This window comes from Balaenoptera borealis (assembly GCF_965194805.1).
Source record: "Balaenoptera borealis genome assembly, chromosome: 18".
Lineage (NCBI taxonomy): Eukaryota > Metazoa > Chordata > Mammalia > Artiodactyla > Balaenopteridae > Balaenoptera > Balaenoptera borealis.
This window is the reverse complement of record NC_138877.1, coordinates 21,028,118-21,045,571: the sequence shown is the minus strand read 5'-3', so window position 1 is coordinate 21,045,571 and position 17,454 is coordinate 21,028,118. Positions and strand designations below refer to the sequence as shown.

Sequence of the window (17,454 nt, the reverse complement as noted above, 5' to 3'; positions counted from 1 at the left end):
ATGCACATGCCAGCACTGGCACTTAACTTGCTACACCACTGTCCTCTCTCACCATACCAAGGACCTTGCCTTCTGTTTTTTCAGAAGCAGATGACTGAGCTGAGCCATGGAAAGGGGTTCAGATGAGGCTCAGCAAAGTCTCACCATTGGGCACCTGCGGGCAAACCTCTGTTGGGTGGCTAGTGGGTGCTTTCTCATATAAGGAAGCCTTCCTCATTAGCTCAGCCTGGGGAGGGAATTTCCAATTTCCTAACTTCTCGGTTTCTGTTTGGTTGGTCAGACAAAGGTTAGGTTAGATATGTCATTTGTAGAATGCCTTTAAGTTAAAAAAAATTTTTATTAATGATCCTTTGCTATCTTAGCAGAATGCTTGAGAGGCAGAAAGGAGGAACCATTGGGATTGGGCGAGTCAGACAACAGGGTAGTGACTTGCCTAAGTTCACACAGTTCACAAAGGGAGAGCTGGGATGAGATTCCTTCTCTAACCACAGAGTCTGCCAGAGATGATGACCCTATACCTATCTTCTGCCAACACACACACAAAATAAAGCAAACATTTAATAAGGAATAGGTTTCCATTTTTGATTCAGAAATTTGAGAGATCTAAATGGTTGGTGACTTGCCTTTTCTTAGATTTTACTTGACAGCTGAGAGGATATCTCTAGCTTTCATTAGTACTTAGAAAACGTGTGTGCATCCTCTGTGATTTATAAGACAATGGAGAAAAGCATGTACATTTGGTAAGTCTTATCTGTCCAGTAATAATAGCCTATGAATTTAACTTGCCATTTTCAAGCATGAATTCTGTGAGGGCTTTGCTAGGAGAAGAGCCCAGGGGCTGCTCTCTCTGTGTTCCCTTATCTTTGCTTCCCTTTAGCTTTTCTGATTAACCTTCAGGTTTGAGTTTTGCATTCATTCGATGTTAATAAATATAGCACTTGATTCTTCCTGCTGCTTTCTCTTGCACATGGTCCTTTATGAAGATCTCTTTGGCCGACACACTGTCACTTAATAGTAGCTGTTCAATGCTGCCAATGAGAGGGCTACATTCTGAGGTTTTAGTGACTTAAATTTGGGGGTTGCAGCCAATCCCCATGTGGCTATTTTTGATTTACCATAGGAGGGCCTAACCTTGCACAGATATGTCCAATTTATCTATTTGTTAAAAGTGGAACAAAAAATTTCTTTATTCCTATGACATAACTAAGAATTCTTTGAGGATTAATTTGAAATACATTGTATTCTTTGTTCCTTGATCTCATGATGAATGAACTATTTTTCCCTTATTGATCCCCTTATAATTATTTGTCAGCTTTATATCTGATTTTCCTGAGTCAATTCTGATGTGGATCAAACCTAGGTCGGTATGTACTAAAAACACACAGTCCATTGACTTTTCCTTTTTCTTTTTCTAAATTGTGTTTGGAGATTTACATTTGTATCTCTCTATTAGTTATTGAAATAAAAACAGAAATCATCAAACCCTCAAAATAGACATTTTAGAACACACTTAAGGATGCATACAAATTAAAACAAGATTTTAAAATGTAGAGTGCTTAGGTACAGTCTGGTAACTTTTTGACTAATTTTCCACTGTTCTTATCGATTACTGCTAAATTTAACTTGTCTTCCTTATGCTAATTTAAGGGGAACATTTACATTTCTCAAGTGATTAAGAATAAATGCTCACTGGAGTTCCCATTTGCTTGCTGCAGCCTAGTTAGCTCAAGCTCATTTACCTGAAAAAAGTGACACCGCAATCTTTAACTACCTGCTTTAAAATGATCAGAAAGAAAACATTAAATTCCTCTTCAACACTCCCTATTCATTTCTGAAGACATCTACTTACCACTTTGCTTCCTCTGCATATAACGCTCCACCCACCAAGAAAGGTCCCCGCTCCTTCTTCCCAGCTCGTGCTCTTCCTTGTGGGTAACAACACACAAACACACACAGAGTGATGAAGACACAGATTACGGTTATATCTGGAATGAGACTCTGCTATGATAACACCTTCCTGATTTGGCTTCTCTTTGTTATTTGCTATTTAATCTGAATTAAATTATTTGATCAGGGTGAACAAGACTCACCTGTCGGGGGTGGGGTTGCTGATTAAAAACTGAGATGAAACAACAATAAATGCTGGAGAGGGTGTGGAGAAAAGGGAACCCTCCTACACTGTCAGTGGGAATGTAAATTGATACAGCCACTATGGAGAACAGTATGGAGGTTCCTTAAAAAACGAAAAATAGAACTACCATACGACCCAGCAATCCCACTACTGGGCAAATACCCTGAGAAAACCATAATTCAAAAAGAGTCATGTACCACAATGTTCACTGCAGCACTATTTACAATAGCCAGGACACGGAAGCAAACTAAGTGTCCATCAGCAGGTGAATGGATAAAGGAGATGTGGCACATATATACAATGGAATATTACTCAGCCATAAAAAGAAACTAAATTGAATTATTTGTAGTGAGGTACATGGACGTAGAGTCTGTCATACAGAGTGAAGTAAGTCAGAAAGAGAAAAACAAATACCGTATGCTAACACATATATATGGAATCTAAAAAAAAAAAAAAAAATGGTCATGAAGAACCTAGGGGCAAGACAGGAGTAAAGACGCAGACCTACTAGAGAATGGACTTGAGGACACGGGGAAGGGGAAGGGTAAGCTGGGACAAAGTGAGAGAGTGGCATGGACATATATACACTACCAAATGTAAAATAGATAGCTAGTGGGAAGCAGCCGCATAGCACAGGGAGATCAGCTCGGTGCTTTGTGACCACCTAGAGGGGTGGGATGGGGAGGGTGGGAGGGAGGGAGACGCAAGAGGCAGGAGATATGGGGATATATGTCTATGTATAACTGATTCACTTTGTTATACAGCAGAAACTAACACACCATTGTAAAGCAATTATACTCCAATAAAAACGTTAAGAAAAACAAAAACAAACCTGAGATGAGCGGGCTGATTCCCAGAGACGCTAAGGCAGGCACTCGTGAGTGGGGACCTGAAAGTATAATCGTAAACAGCCAGTCAGCTAATGCTAGTGCAGATGTTTGGAATAAATCTTTCAGAAACTCTGCAGAGTTTCCTAAACAATTTTACATCCTGATTTTTCATCCACTACTAAACAATTTCAAGTATACTTGAATAGATAAGAGTGAATTTTAAACATCAAAAGAGGATTACTAAGGGATATTAATAGTACACTATTTGAAAAGGTGAATAGCGCTATTTCAGGCTTGCAAATGTTTTCCCTATAACTGCACAACTATCTGAAGACTTCTTTTAGGCAATGTGACCTCTAGTCACTTTTTAGTGGTAAGAACTTTTACTTTCCTTTTTTTTTTTTTTTTAGAACAGGTGTCTGACGATCATATATAGAATGCTAGCATTTATGTTAGGTAAATACATGTACACTTGGATCAATATCCCTTGAATTCAAACATGAAGTATTTTACATGGGTTAAAAATTGCAGCAATTTTTCTGTGATTTTTTTTTATTTATTTTTATTTTTTATTTTTATTTTTTGGCTGTGTTGGGCCTTTGTTTCTGTGCGAGGGCTTTCTCTAGTTGCGGCAAGTGGGGGCCACTCTTCCTCACGGTGCGCAGGCCTCTCACTATCGCGGCCTCTCTTGCTGCGGAGCACAGGCTCAGTAGTTGTGGCTCATGGGCCTAGTTGCTCCGCGGCATGTGGGATCTTCCCAGACCAGGGCTCGAACCCGTGTCCCCTGCATTGGCAGGCAGATTCTCAACCATTGCGCCACCAGGGAAGCCCCTCTGTGATTTTTTATCCTTAATTTTTGTGTTTTTTTCTGTATTGAAAGTGTTCATTGAAAGCTTTCATATAAATTTGTTATATATGCAAACGTAACATTATTAACCAAACAAATAACAGGGACTCAGGTAAAATGAGAATTGCTGGAAGCAGAAGAGAATGTTGAAAAAAATAATCCAAATGTCACAAAAATCCTCATACAGGTAAGAGGAGATCAGTACTATAATGCTTACCCCATCACTGTGTATCCTTGGGATGGTCACAGTTTCTGTTCGTATTTGGTGACCCCATCTCTAAAATGGAGTTGCAAAAAGATCTTGGCTTTAGAGCAGGGTTTTTATCGATAATAGTGTCCAGAGATTTTCAACTTCCCTAAAAAATGAGCCATTCTCTTCAAACCTTATTGTGAGTCCCATCTTACATTAATGAATACACCAGGGATCATCAACCACAGTATCATGACAAGCTTGTTTTGTGATCAGTTTTGTTGTATATAGTAAATAATTTATTATCAGAAGTGAAAAACCAAAGTTTGAAATGATTTTCATTTTTAAATTGGAGCAGATTCAAGATTTTTCTTCTAATAATAACATGTCTTCAAAAAGCTTGTCACTTAGGTTATGATTTGCTTTCCAAAGTAGTCAGAAGGGGTTGAGCTTAAAGACACCCTGTAGGGAACCTATTAGAACACACGCTGTATAATCCAGGCTGTAGCCCAAAGTGAATGACTTAAAGGTTTTTGTAATATTTTATGTTGGGATTTTATACTTTTGTAACCTAAGTGTTCCCTCTACCAAGGATCACCTCAAAGACTGGTCTTTAAACCACCTGTGTCAGAGTTATCTGGAGTGTTTGTAAAAATGCTCATTCCTGGATATTAGTCCAGACTTAGTGAATCATGATCTCTAGGGGTAGTTCCCAGGAATCTGCATGTTCAATAAATTCCTCAGGTGCAGACTGTATAATCTGAAAATCACTGCCATGGTGTGTATCATCTTGCATTTCCACACTGTGACTTTCTTCTCCACCCACCTCACTGAGCCCCTCCCCAGTTATTTATTATCATCTCAAAATGCTGGACAGAATGCTAATAGAATGCTGATCCTGCCACAGAGATGCCAGCATAAAACATAAACATGGAGATGTCAACACTTGGCTGACAGTGTCTTTACTTTCTACAGTATAAATCCAGATCGAGAACTAGAATATTATCAGCATCACAGACACTCGTATTATATATCCTCTCAGCTACTATATCCTCTCAGTCACTTTCTTCCCCAAAGATAATAACTATTGTGAATCTTCTCACCATAGATGAGCTTACCTGTTTTTGACTTTTAGATCAAATTGAATCATACAATATGTCATCTTTTGTTTTTGGCTTCCTTTACTTAACATTCTGTTTGTAAGCTTGATCTGTGTTGCATGTAGCAGTTCATTCATTCCAATTACTGTATAACATTCCATCTATAAATTTATAATTTTTCCATTCTGCTGTTGATAGACCTATATTTTCATTTTGTTTTCAGTTTGGACTGGAATAGTGCCATGAATATCCTATACGTTTAGTTATACTTTGTTATTGAGAGAAGTGTATTAAAGTTTCCTACTATGATTGGGGATTTTTACATTTTTTTATTTCTATATTTTGTGCCTTATATATTTTAGAGTTATTAGTAGGTGCATAACAAATTAGAATTTTATTAGTTTTAGTAAGTCAAGTATGTTTGTTGTAGATACATACATGTATTTCTAGTGTAACCACTGAAAGAATGTGTAACTCGTAAGCTAATAAGAGTAAAATGAACTAATAAAAACACTCAATAAACAGACAAGGAGAGAAAAAGAAGTTAAAACAGTCACAGATAAATAACAATGTCCTATTGTAGAGCACAGGGAACTATATTCAGTATCCTGTAATAAACCATAATGGAAAAGAATATGAAAAAGAATATATAAATAAATCACTTTACAACAGAAACTAACACAACAGCGTAAATCAACTATACTTTAAAAAAAACAGGAAAAAATAGTAAACAATTCTAAGATGGTAAATATTAACCTCCATATATCACTGATTACAATATACTTGAAAGAACTAAGTAATCCAATAAAAGGACAAAGATTTTCAGAGCTCTATGCTTTTTGCAAGAAGTATATATATAATAATCCCTTGGGGCTTCCCTGGTGGCGCAGTGGTTGAGAGTCTGCCTGCCGGTGCAGGGGACACGGGTTCGGGCCCTGGTCTGGGAGGATCCCACATGCCACGGAGCAACTGGGCCCGTGGGCCACAATTACTGAGCCTGCGCGTCTGGAGCCTGTGCTCCGCAATGGGAGAGGCCGCGATAATGAGAGGCCCGCGCACCGCGATGAGGAGTGGCCCCCGCTTGCCGCGACTGGAGGAAGCCCTCGCGCAGAAACGAGGACCCAACACAGCCATAAATAGATAAATTAAAAAAAAAAAATTAACTGCTTCCACTTGTGTCCTCTTTATATATACCCTACTTGTTGTTTCCAGCTTGATTTAATGTGCAAATCATAGCAGGTTGTTCTCATCTTTAAAAAAAAAAAAATAATCCCTTGGTATCCACCAAAGATTGGTTCCAAGACCCATGGCTACCAAAACCTGCAGATGCTCAAGGAGCATAGTTGGCCCTCCATATCTGAAGGATTCTGCATTCGCAGATTCAACAAACGGCAGATACTGAACATAATAAACAATTGCCCATTGGTTGAATCTGCAAATGGGGAACCAGTGAATATGGAGGGCCAACTATACTTTAAATACTTTAAAATATTAAAAATCCTATTTTAGCTGGTATTATAGTCACATTAACTTTTTAGTTTTTCTTTGCATAGCATATCATTTGTCATCATTTTTATGTCCACTGTCAACTTATTGTTGCTTCTTTGAAGGTAATTTTTCTTTCAGCTGCTCTAAAATAATTTTCCTTTACTTTTGGTTTTTACCAGTTTGACTATGATTGCCTAAATGTAGGTTTCTTTATATTTTCCCACTTAGATTTGTAGAACTTCTTGCACCTGTTTCTTGACGTGTTCTACTAACATATAAAAAACTTAGCAATTACCTCTTTAAATATTTCTTCTGCCTCATTGTCTTTCACTTCTCTTTTAGAACTCTTATATGTTCAATATATGTTAGATTTGTCAGTATGCCTCATATGACTTACACTCTTTTCTGTATTTTTCATCCATTTGGCTCTCCATGTTTCATTCTGGATATTTTTTACTGACCTATCTTCCAGTTTACTAATCTTCTCTTTTGTTTTGTCCAATCTATCATTAAACCAATCTAGTTAGTTCCTTTTTGGTGTGTCTTGAACTCTAATTTTTGTCTCCTTGACATGATGAGTCTTAAAACTTTGGCATATTTTTCAGAGTTTTGCTGTTTGGCTTCTTGTTTCTTGTGCTCTGCAGCTTAAGAATTCAGCAAATACCTCATGGGAAGAAACTCCAAGTCTCAGAGTCACTTCTTTGTACTTTTTTTCGTTCAGAAAATGGGACCCTCATATCCCGGCTACTTTGGCTTCTAACTTTTATTTCCTTGGCTCCATGAAGTTGCCAAAAGCTCTGTTGACGTTTCCACCTTTCACCAGCAGCTCCTCTGATTCTCAGTTTCTCACTCCAGGCCAAGAATCAGAGAATACCTCAAAAGTATAAAAATACCTCAACAGCATGGAAAATATTGACTTTCTCTATGGTTCCCTTCTCAAAATCTTAGTCATACTAGTTTTGTTTTTGTTGTTTTGACTTTGGCAACTCTCTGATGGCTTCAGACAGATATCTATTTTAAAATTTTTTCTGGATTTTGTTATTGCTATGAGTGGCAGCATTGGTCTACCACACCCACTCCATCACAGTCTTAAAAGCAAAGGAATATATAGACCAGTTGCACTTATGCAAAGTCACAAGTAAAATATCCACATAAATAACTGTAGGGAAAGGCAGCCTTATACATGCAGTAATTCAACCCCTACTCAACCACATAAGAATAGACCTTGGGTCCAGAACACTTTCTTACCAAAAGATACAGTCCTCATAAACTATGCTGGAATTGTCACCTTGGGTTGGAATATCTTTCCCAGTTTCAGACTCAATATATGCTCCTTTGTTTTGCTTAAGCATGTGTGTCACATGGCACCTGGCCCACCCCACTCTGTATCTGTCCCCAGCAGGGAGAGGATAGGGTCCTTCTGCTGCATCACAAGAGTGGAACATACAGGCCAACTGCCCTTTTGAAGTTGCTGAGAGGGACTCACTGGCCATGGAGGACCAATGCCCCTTGCCCTCTCTTCTCTATGTGAATACAGTGTTGTTCCATCCAGGGCTTGACTGCATTGTTCTCCTTGACAATTCTGATACCATTGTGCAGGAGACAGAAGCATTCAGATTTCTACTCCTGATAATAGGCAATAGATGCCACTTGCTCAACAATAATCCTATAGTAATACCAAAATTTATGTTAATTTGTTCATTGTCCCAGATATCTATTGCTACATCACAATACTAAGTGATTTAGAACAAGAACAATCATTTATTTTGCTCACAAACTTACCATTTTGGCCACACTTGGAATGGTTACCTTTTATCTATGTAGCATCAGCTGAGAGTTTGAAGGGTAAGGGCCATTCAATGGCTGGGGGCTAGAATCATCTGAAGGCTTGCTCACTCACATATCTGGAAGTTGATACGGGCTATCGATTGGAACCTCAGGTAGGACTATTATAAGAACAAGCGTACATGATTTCTCCATATGACTGTTTGTTTTCTTACAGAATGGTTTTTGGGTTCTGTGAATACCCCAAAATATAGGAAATATAAGCTTCCATTCTCTAAAGGCCTGAGCTGTAAAACTAGCACAGCATCACTTCTGCCATATTCCATTAGTCCAGATTCAAGAAGAGGGGACATGGACCCTACACTCTTAATGGGAGAAGTGTCAAATATTTTTGAGTTACGTTTTAAAATTTCCACACTCATTGATCCACCTAATTGTCACATGTACCTAAATGTGCCATGCACTCTCCTAGGTGTTGGGAATACGGTAATGAACAAAACATATCAAGTTTCTTCCCTATAGTAGAAATAGAAAATTAAGACAACACAAATCCACACTGTATGTTCAGGTAATTATAACGCTGTGAAAAAAGGCCAGTGGGATCAGGGGATGGAGAGTAATGATCAGGTTGAAATGGTCACATTTAATCAGATACCTGAATGAAGACTTGTAAGATCTGGAGGAGGAGTGTGACAGGAAGAGGGGATGGAAAACAAACCTGTACTGAGGGGGGAATGAAGTTGGCATGTTTGAGGAGCAGCTGGAAGACCAGTATGGATGGAGCAGGTAAGCAAAGTTGTGAGTGGAAGGAGAGAAAGTCAGAGATGTTAGCAGGGCTTGGCATGTGATGTCTTAAAAGAAAATCCAAATTCAAATTCCTTAGTAAAATCTTTGAGTACTGTGGGATGACACGGGTGGGCTTTAGGTAAAGGTTAACAGATTGTTATTTGTGCTTTTAAAAGATGATTCTGGCTGCTGTGTAAATTGAGTAGATAGTGGCAAGAAGGGGAAATTAGGGGGCAAGAGATGAAGTAGCTTGGACTTAGATGGCAACAGTGGAGTTGGTTAAAAGTAGGTGGATTTGGAATACGTTTTGAAGGTAGAGCTTAGGACGGTCCAGGGGAATGGATAGGTACTATGGCAGGGACAGAACTGAATATTATTTGCAGTTTTGATCTCAGCAACAAGGTGAATGGAGATGCCTTTAATGAGATGAAAAAGTAGGAAAGAGCAGGTAGGATAGGGGTATAATTTAAGAGTTCTTAAATATGTTAAGTTTGAGCTTCCTATTAGGTATTCAAATGCCAAGAAGGTAACTGAGTATATGAGCATAGAATTAGGGGAGAGGTCAACATTAGGATTCTAAATGTGGGAGTCCTCAAGATGTAAATGATATATAAAGTCATTGAACTGGATAAAAATCACCAACAAAGTAAGTGTGGACAGGAAGGAAATAAAAATTATAAACAAAAATTTTCAATTCATTAACATGAAACATTTTAGGTCACAATTTTTTTTTTTGAGAATAAACCTTAGAAGGAAAGAATTTTGCTGAGCCCTATAAATTCTCAAAATATTACACCGACTATTATTCTTCTCAGAAAGATAAGGAAAATTAGGCAGAGAATATTAACATCCTGGGACCACAATCAATGAACAAAGAGCACTATGGGAAACTATTTAATTGAGGAAAGGTCTCATTTAAATCTCATCATGCTCTGCCTCTTATTTACTGAGAAAGCAAAAATTTCCAAGAATATCTAATTTCCCAGAAATTTAACCTTTCATCTTAATTGGACTGCACATGGAGTATATAATATCATTAATTTATTCTATAAAATATATTTATTAGAAAATATGAAAATTTTTGCTTGCAATGTAAATAAAATCACCAGCCTTATGTTAATTGATCCAAAACTATATGAATAATGTAGACCTTCTGATACTCAGAAAACAATTTCCAGGACTCTTCTTGCAGCCTTGCCCCAAATGTAACTCTTGCAGATTCTAAACCAAATACATATGAGAAGCATGATATCTTCAATTTAAAAAGAGAGAAAGAAGAGGGCCAAGGACCGAGCCTAGAGAACGTTCAATAGTTAGAGCTCATGAATAAGAAGTGAATCCGTTACAGGTAATTGAGAACTAAAAGTCAGTGAAAAATGAGAAAAAAATAGGAGAGTTTGATGTCTTAGAAACCAAATTTTAAAAAAAATGTCTTCAACAAGAAGGGAGTGAATATTTCTGTTAAATGCTGAAATAAAATGAGCAATAAAAGTTGGCTATTAGATTTGGCAAGACTGGTAACGTTGTTAAGTATAATCTCAGTAGACTTTGGGGACAATGTTATGACTGGCATAGGTAGAAGAGTGAATGCCTGCAGGGAGGTAGAGACATTGAGCACAGACAACTCTTTCCAAGAGATTTACTATAAAAGAAAAGCAGAGACTAGGGAGTTGCAGGAGGGAGACACAGAGCCTAGGAAAGTTTTACGACATTTACTACAGCATATTTATATACTGTTGGGAATGACCCAGAAGAGAGAGGGAAGTTAACGATGCAAAAGATTGAAGGGCAGTTGTAGGTGCCATGTCTTAAATAGGCAAGAGGACGTGGCTTCAGTGTACAAGTGAAGGGGTTACCTTTCAGTGGAAACAGTTCAATCATGTTAGAAAGGAAGGAAGACTATGTGGGTAGTCATATAGGTTTGGTGGTGGAAAAATGAAGTTTTCTTTTGATTATCAGTAAAGTAGGTGGCAATCATGATCTAAGAGTAAGGTGAGATAAAGGGGTGTATGATGTTTGAGGAGAGAAAAGGAGTGAAATATTCCCTTGGAGAACAGGAGAATGAATTAACTAGGGCACGGAGTAATTCTGAGAGGCAGTGCCCACAGGTTTGGGGCACTTTTTTCAGTGAGCAAGAGGGAAAGAAAATCTTCAGAGAACAAGAAGTTCTACAGAGCACACTGGAAAGATTTGAGAACGCAGTAAAGAATTGGAGATAAGGTCAAATTAGGAGAACTCCAGATGGTGGTGTTCTGAAAGCTGTGGGTTTTAGTGCTGACAAGTATCTACACAGATATAAGGCTTGATGGGATTAGCTTTGATAGTCCAGAACTACATCCAAGTGTTTCCAGCATACATTGCCATGAGATAAAGTTGACTTTACAAACGGTGTTGTGAGAGTACTCTCATACACTTTCCTTATAGAAAACAATGAAACAGGATCCCTTGCATCAAAGACAAAAGTAAATTCCAGATTGTGTAAAGACCTAAATTAGAAAAAATTTTAAACTATAAGAAAGAAATATAGGAAAAGCCTCTGTGTCCTTGGAACTGGAAAGTATTTTTTAGTCAAGTCACTAAAAGTGCAGCACATAAAAAGATTAATCAACTTGATGCCATTAAAGATAAGATTTTTAGCCTGACAATAGCATCATAAATAAGTTTAAAAGACAAGGGAAAGACGAGAAGTCGACATTCACCACCCATGATAGAATTGATACAGGGAAAAAAACTTTTTAAGGCAATGGATATGCAGTTCACAGAGGAGGAAAAAAAGAATGGCTAATAAATATCTGAAAAGACACTCCACTTCACTTATAAGCAGGAAACTATAAATATTATTTTGATATCATGTGACATCCATTTAATTGGAATGAAAAAAAACTACTTATAATGGTATTCACTAGTGACTACAAGAAAAACACAGGTTTGCATACAGTATTGACGGGAGAGTAAATTGGTGTAACCACTGTTGACAACAAGTTAGCAGTATCTAGTAAAACTGAAAATGTAGGTACTCTATCACCTACCAGTTCCACTTTTGGGTAAATCCCCTGGGGAAAATTATACCCATGTACCTACAGAGAGATATACAAAAGTATTTAGAGCAGAGGTGCTCACGATAATGAAAAAAATTTGTAACAACATAAATTACTTTGCTTAGGGGAATGGATGCATGAAATATGGTATATTCAAATTACAGATGATGAAGCAGTTGAAGAGAATAAAATTATACATATACCATGCCAACATGCACAGATCTGAAAAACATCACGTTGAATGAAAAAAGCACATTGCAGAGAGACTTCACCATTTTATAACTTATATAATCACTATATTGTTTATGGATAGCACACAACTCTAAAAATATAAAACGTTGGCCTTGGAAAGATTCACACTAAATTTACCATAGCAGCTGTCACTCTGTGGGAGAAGGCAGGTATGGGAGGAAAAAGTACACTTTAATTTTATAAATGAAGAAAAGGAATTTAAGAAAATTCATTAAGTTATTAAAAATCATACATGTATAGGCATATCTTTGATATATTATTTTGGTACGTTTCTCTATTTTTAATTCTCAAAATCAAAGAAAAATGAAATAAGGATGGGGGAAGATGAAGAAAAATTTAGCAGAGCATCCAAACAAAAATGAACATTTCTATTAATAAAGACACAACAGCTGATCTCCCTGTGCTATGCGGCTGCTTCCCACTAGCTATTTTATGTTTGGTAGTGTACTTTGTGACCACTTAGAGGGGTGGGATAGGGAGGGAGGGTGGGAGGGAGACGCAAGAGGGAAGAGATATGGGAACATATGTATAACGGATTCACTTTGTTATAAAGCAGAAACTAACACACCATTGTAAAGCAATTATACTCCAATAAAGATGTTAAAAAAACAAAACAAAACACAACAGCTATGGTATTTGAGGAAAGTTTAAAGGAGACAATTACTACTGAGTTATTTGGGATCCTGAGCTTAAGGAGCAGAGTTCTAAAGTCAAACTTGCTTTGTCAGTTTTCTGTTTCTATTTATTCTACAATTCAAGTCGCCTCTCACATCCAGAATGTTTTTAATAAAGGGTTGCTTGATTAGAACAAGGATTCCCTTTTATTTTTTTTTTATTTTTTATTTTTTTAATTTTATTTATTTATTTATTTATTTATTTATGGCTGTGTTGGATCTTCGCCTCTGTGCGAGGGCTTTCTCTAGTTGCGGCAAGCGGGGGCCACTCTTCATCGCGGTGCGCGGGTCTCTTATTATCGCGGCCTCTCTTGTTGCGGAGCACAGACTCCAGACGCGCAGGCTCAGTAATTGTGGCTCACGGGCCCAGTCGCTCCGCGGCATGTGGGATCTTCCCAGACCAGGGCTCGAACCCGTGTCCCCTGCATTGGCAGGCAGACTCTCAACCACTGCGCCACCAGGGAAGCCCTCCCTTTTATTTTAAAAGTATTTAGTGTTTACCTTTCTTCTAGTTGAGAACTTTGACCTATAAAGTTTGGGCATTCATCTAATATGTTAATATTAGATAAGAGAGAGGACCAAAGTGGTATTTCTGGTACAAAGAAGTCAGGAGAGCCAAGCTACCTCGTGATATTTTGGTGCCTGTTAAGGCTATATGTAATATCCAGCAAGTCCCCAGAAAGATGTAATGACTTGATTAAATGTCTCAAAAGGCTGCATAAATGATGAGAGAGGAGTACATGTTTTTAAAAATCTTCTGTTTTATGTCTCGTTAGATAAATATGTCAAGGACTGCTGTATCAAATATTCACTAAGGGATTCACCTGTATATGGGCCTGTTCCATCTCCGAAAGCAGAACAGCAAATCCAAATAATGTCTGACGTCCCACTCAGGTTTCCAATTAGGGAAAGACCCTGCTTCAGCTTGCCCACTCCAACTGCTCTGATCTACCGTGCAGATAGATCATAGTACTGATTCCAGTACCACCTATCAAATAGCCAGTTAGCTCTTATCAGGTAGTCACCCGGCTTTTATCCAGAAGTGTGTGTGTGTGATTGAGAGGGACACAGAGAGAGAACAAGGAAGGAGGGAGGGAATGAAGAGGGAGAAATAGTCACATTTCTGATTGCTGCCAACTGTGAAATCTTACTTGACTGTGGCTTGCATGGCAGGCAGAACTCTTGGGAAGTTTAGTCAAGGAAAGCAGACATTTCCAACCACAAGACCTGCTTCATATACCATTTGTTTGCACATGCGCTAATCCCTTGATTCTAACCCAGAATAATATTGTTTAGGGGAGAGGCTGACTCACTCAAGATGTACAGCCTCCTTTTATTGAAATAAAGATGGAAGAAAAGGAGTCAAGAACCTAAATTCAATCACAAATTTCAAGTAGTGCAATATGCCTATGGCTTATTTAGGTATGATTCAGAATATGTGTATGAGCGTTGTTAGATCACTTTATAAAGTTGTTTACAAGAGGGCACCAATCATATGTGCTGAGCAATGTGTGCTTTCTCTCTCCACAGGCACGCGGCTATACCCCTCAAGTACTGCAAAACCACCTTTTTTCCAGAGTGCCCACCTGTATAAAATGGCTTTTAGTAAAAAGCCTCTGAAGGCTTTTTATTTCCAAAACCACTGAAACAAGGAAGAATAAATCATCCTGAGACTAAGTCCTCATAGTTACCCTTGCAGAGCCCCCATCACTATCACTTCTAGCTTTAATTTCCTTTAGTTTGCACTGGTGAGAAAATTACCCAAGCAAACTCCCCCTAACCCCATGTCTTCTCATTAGACTAAAGAAAAGTCAGAGCTGTGACTCACTCTCTCCTCCCCCTGGTAACCTGGCAGCAGTGTGTGTGCATACGTATGCAAATATATGTCTGAGCATATGTGTGCATGTGTACGCAGTGTGTGTATGTGTGTCTATATGTTTGGATGTGTGTATATGTGAATATGTATGCATATGTGTGTATGTGTGTGGTGTCTTGTGTGTACGCGTTTTTCAGGGGAAAGAGTTGCTGATGTAGGACCGTGTGGTCTCCTATTTTTCGAACACTGTGAGAAGCGGGCCTTCTTTGTAGAAGCTGGTTATGGCTGTCCTTCCCATCACTGCAGAGGCCTGCTGGGCGGGACATCTTCTACCTCACTGTGCTTGCTGAGGGGTTCTAGCTAAGCAGGAGTGGTTTGCACACTGGTAAAGGAGCACTGTGTAAGGCTAAATGCCCCAGAAATTAGACTTAACGTCTGTATAATGCTTTACTAAAATGCTTCCACATGGGTTATTTAATAAAGATTTGCCATAGAAATATGTTCTTTCCACACTCTTCCTCGCTTATCGCTTGCATTTACTCACGTAGCAGTTTTTTGGAAGACCTTAAGAACAGATACCAAACCAAGAGATAAAGAGAACCCATCCATTTGTCCCCAAATCGGGCTTTCTATTGGCAGAGCCATCAACCAAGCAATAGCCTGCTTAGTGTGGTGCCTTCCAAAGGAGTGAACACCCCTCAAATTGTTTTTGACACGGAGCTGGGAGGAGGCCTTGTCCTAAGTCTCATTTGAGGGCTCAGACTGGAGCCCAATACCTCTGCCTTGTCAACCACCCACAGCCCTACCACTCCCAATGGAAAGACAGAGACTAGTATTTATGGCATAACTACTCTGCTTCAATTGTCTTATATCAATATTTATTTCATTTACTTCTCACACTAGCCCATAAGGGTCGCTTTCACAATCCTGCTTTTATAGATAGTAAAGGATTTTATATAACTTACTCAAAGACACAGGGCAGTAAGTGTTAGAGCTAATGTTTGAACCTCAGTCTTCCAGAATCAAATCTATGTTTCCTACACCACACTGTATTCTAATCAAAAAGGAAAATAGAATAGCCTTTTCCCCTATATGTCATGGTGTCAGAAAGAATTTGCAACTTTTTTGAGTGATCCTTCTACCTACAGACCAAAAATTATTTCTTGTCTCTTATCTAAAATATGACTCTTTTCTATTCCTCTAAAATTAGCAGAAATAAAGCCCATCACCCTATTAACTTCCTTTTCATAGGATTGTATGGAATATATCTGAAAATGGAAGGTATCTAAACAAATAATAAAAGAACATGTTTAAGGGCGCAGTCCTTGAAACTAAAGGAACATAAATGGGAGGTTATGATACACATGTGGTCAACCAGCCAGAGCTTGCTGTGAGGGCAGTAGTGAGATGTCTAAAAGCTACCCATGCTCCATGCCTCCCTCGGTCAAGGACAATATTCATTTTCTCCCAGCCCTCTAAGCAAAATACTTTATTACATGGTCTTTCTAGCATTGACCATTGCCAGGGGTCCAAATACAGTAAATGGATCAATGGCTTGATGCTATTAAGCAGCTCCTATGAAGAAAAGAAACAACCTGCAGTTTCCTTGGCAATAAGACATCAATACTAGGCATCCTCCAGGAAGGCCTCCCGAGCAGAGTGCCTACACACATTCCTGATCAATAAAGCATTAAACAAGGATGAGTGTACCAGCGTGGCAAACAATGAACAGTGCTGAATCATCTATATCCCCTCAAAATGAACCAAACTTCAGACCATGTGAAATGGAAGTTTTAATCATCTTAAGCATATCTTGACACATCCTCATGCATGACTTACTTGTAAGCTGTGCCCTTTGGTCAGGGCTGGGCTCACAGTACGTACTCAGGCAGTACCTACCTTGACAACACTGAATAACAGTAGTAGTAACAATTATGCAGTAATAAGTAATAATAATAATTTCTAAACGCTGTGTGTTTATTAACTTGTTTAATCCTCGCAACAACCCTATAACATAGGTACTATTATTATCTCCATTGTAAAGAAAGAAATGGAGAGGTCACCAAGATGGTGATATAGCAGGCTCCTGAATTTTCCTCCTCTCATAGATATTCAGAATATACAGCTACATATGGATCAAGTCCCTCTGAGAAAAATCCAGAAACTAGTTGAGTGACTCCTACACATCAGGCAGCTGAGAAAGCACCCATATTGAAACAGGTAGGAATGGCTGAGACGTACACCATAAAGCCCACACTCATGGTGCTTTACAACTGGGAGTGAATTCTCAACTCCCAGCTTCTCCAAGAGGAGTGAAGAGTTTGGACATCACATTTAGCACCCCAACTTTTAAGGCTGCTACTCAAGGTATGGCCCCCAAATGACATAGCTCTGAGAACCAATGGTACTTGTGTTCATGAATCCCACAGGACTATAGCAAACAAAGAAGCAGTTTTTAAAAGGATGTACGAATACTCCCTGTGGCTATATGCCTGGGCTCAGTGCAAAGGGAACAGG

At 38.6% G+C, this 17,454-nt stretch overlaps 1 protein-coding gene and 1 long non-coding RNA gene across 2 annotated transcripts in view; one reads left to right on the top strand and one right to left on the bottom strand.

Moving 5' to 3' along the window:
* Positions 1–17,454, bottom strand: part of LOC309615683 (uncharacterized protein) — a 342,582-nt gene that overhangs the window by 1,619 nt on the left and 323,509 nt on the right. Inside the window, exons 3-4 of the mRNA XM_082365745.1 lie at positions 2,964–3,020; positions 1,850–1,925 (exon numbers count right to left, since the gene is read on the bottom strand). Of these exons, the coding sequence (XP_082221871.1) occupies positions 1,850–1,925; positions 2,964–3,020 (133 nt within the window). The remainder of the gene's footprint in view (positions 1–1,849; positions 1,926–2,963; positions 3,021–17,454) is intronic.
* LOC309615733 overlaps positions 1–17,454 on the top strand; it is a 93,838-nt gene that overhangs the window by 6,215 nt on the left and 70,169 nt on the right. The gene's annotated exons all lie outside the window — the stretch shown is intronic.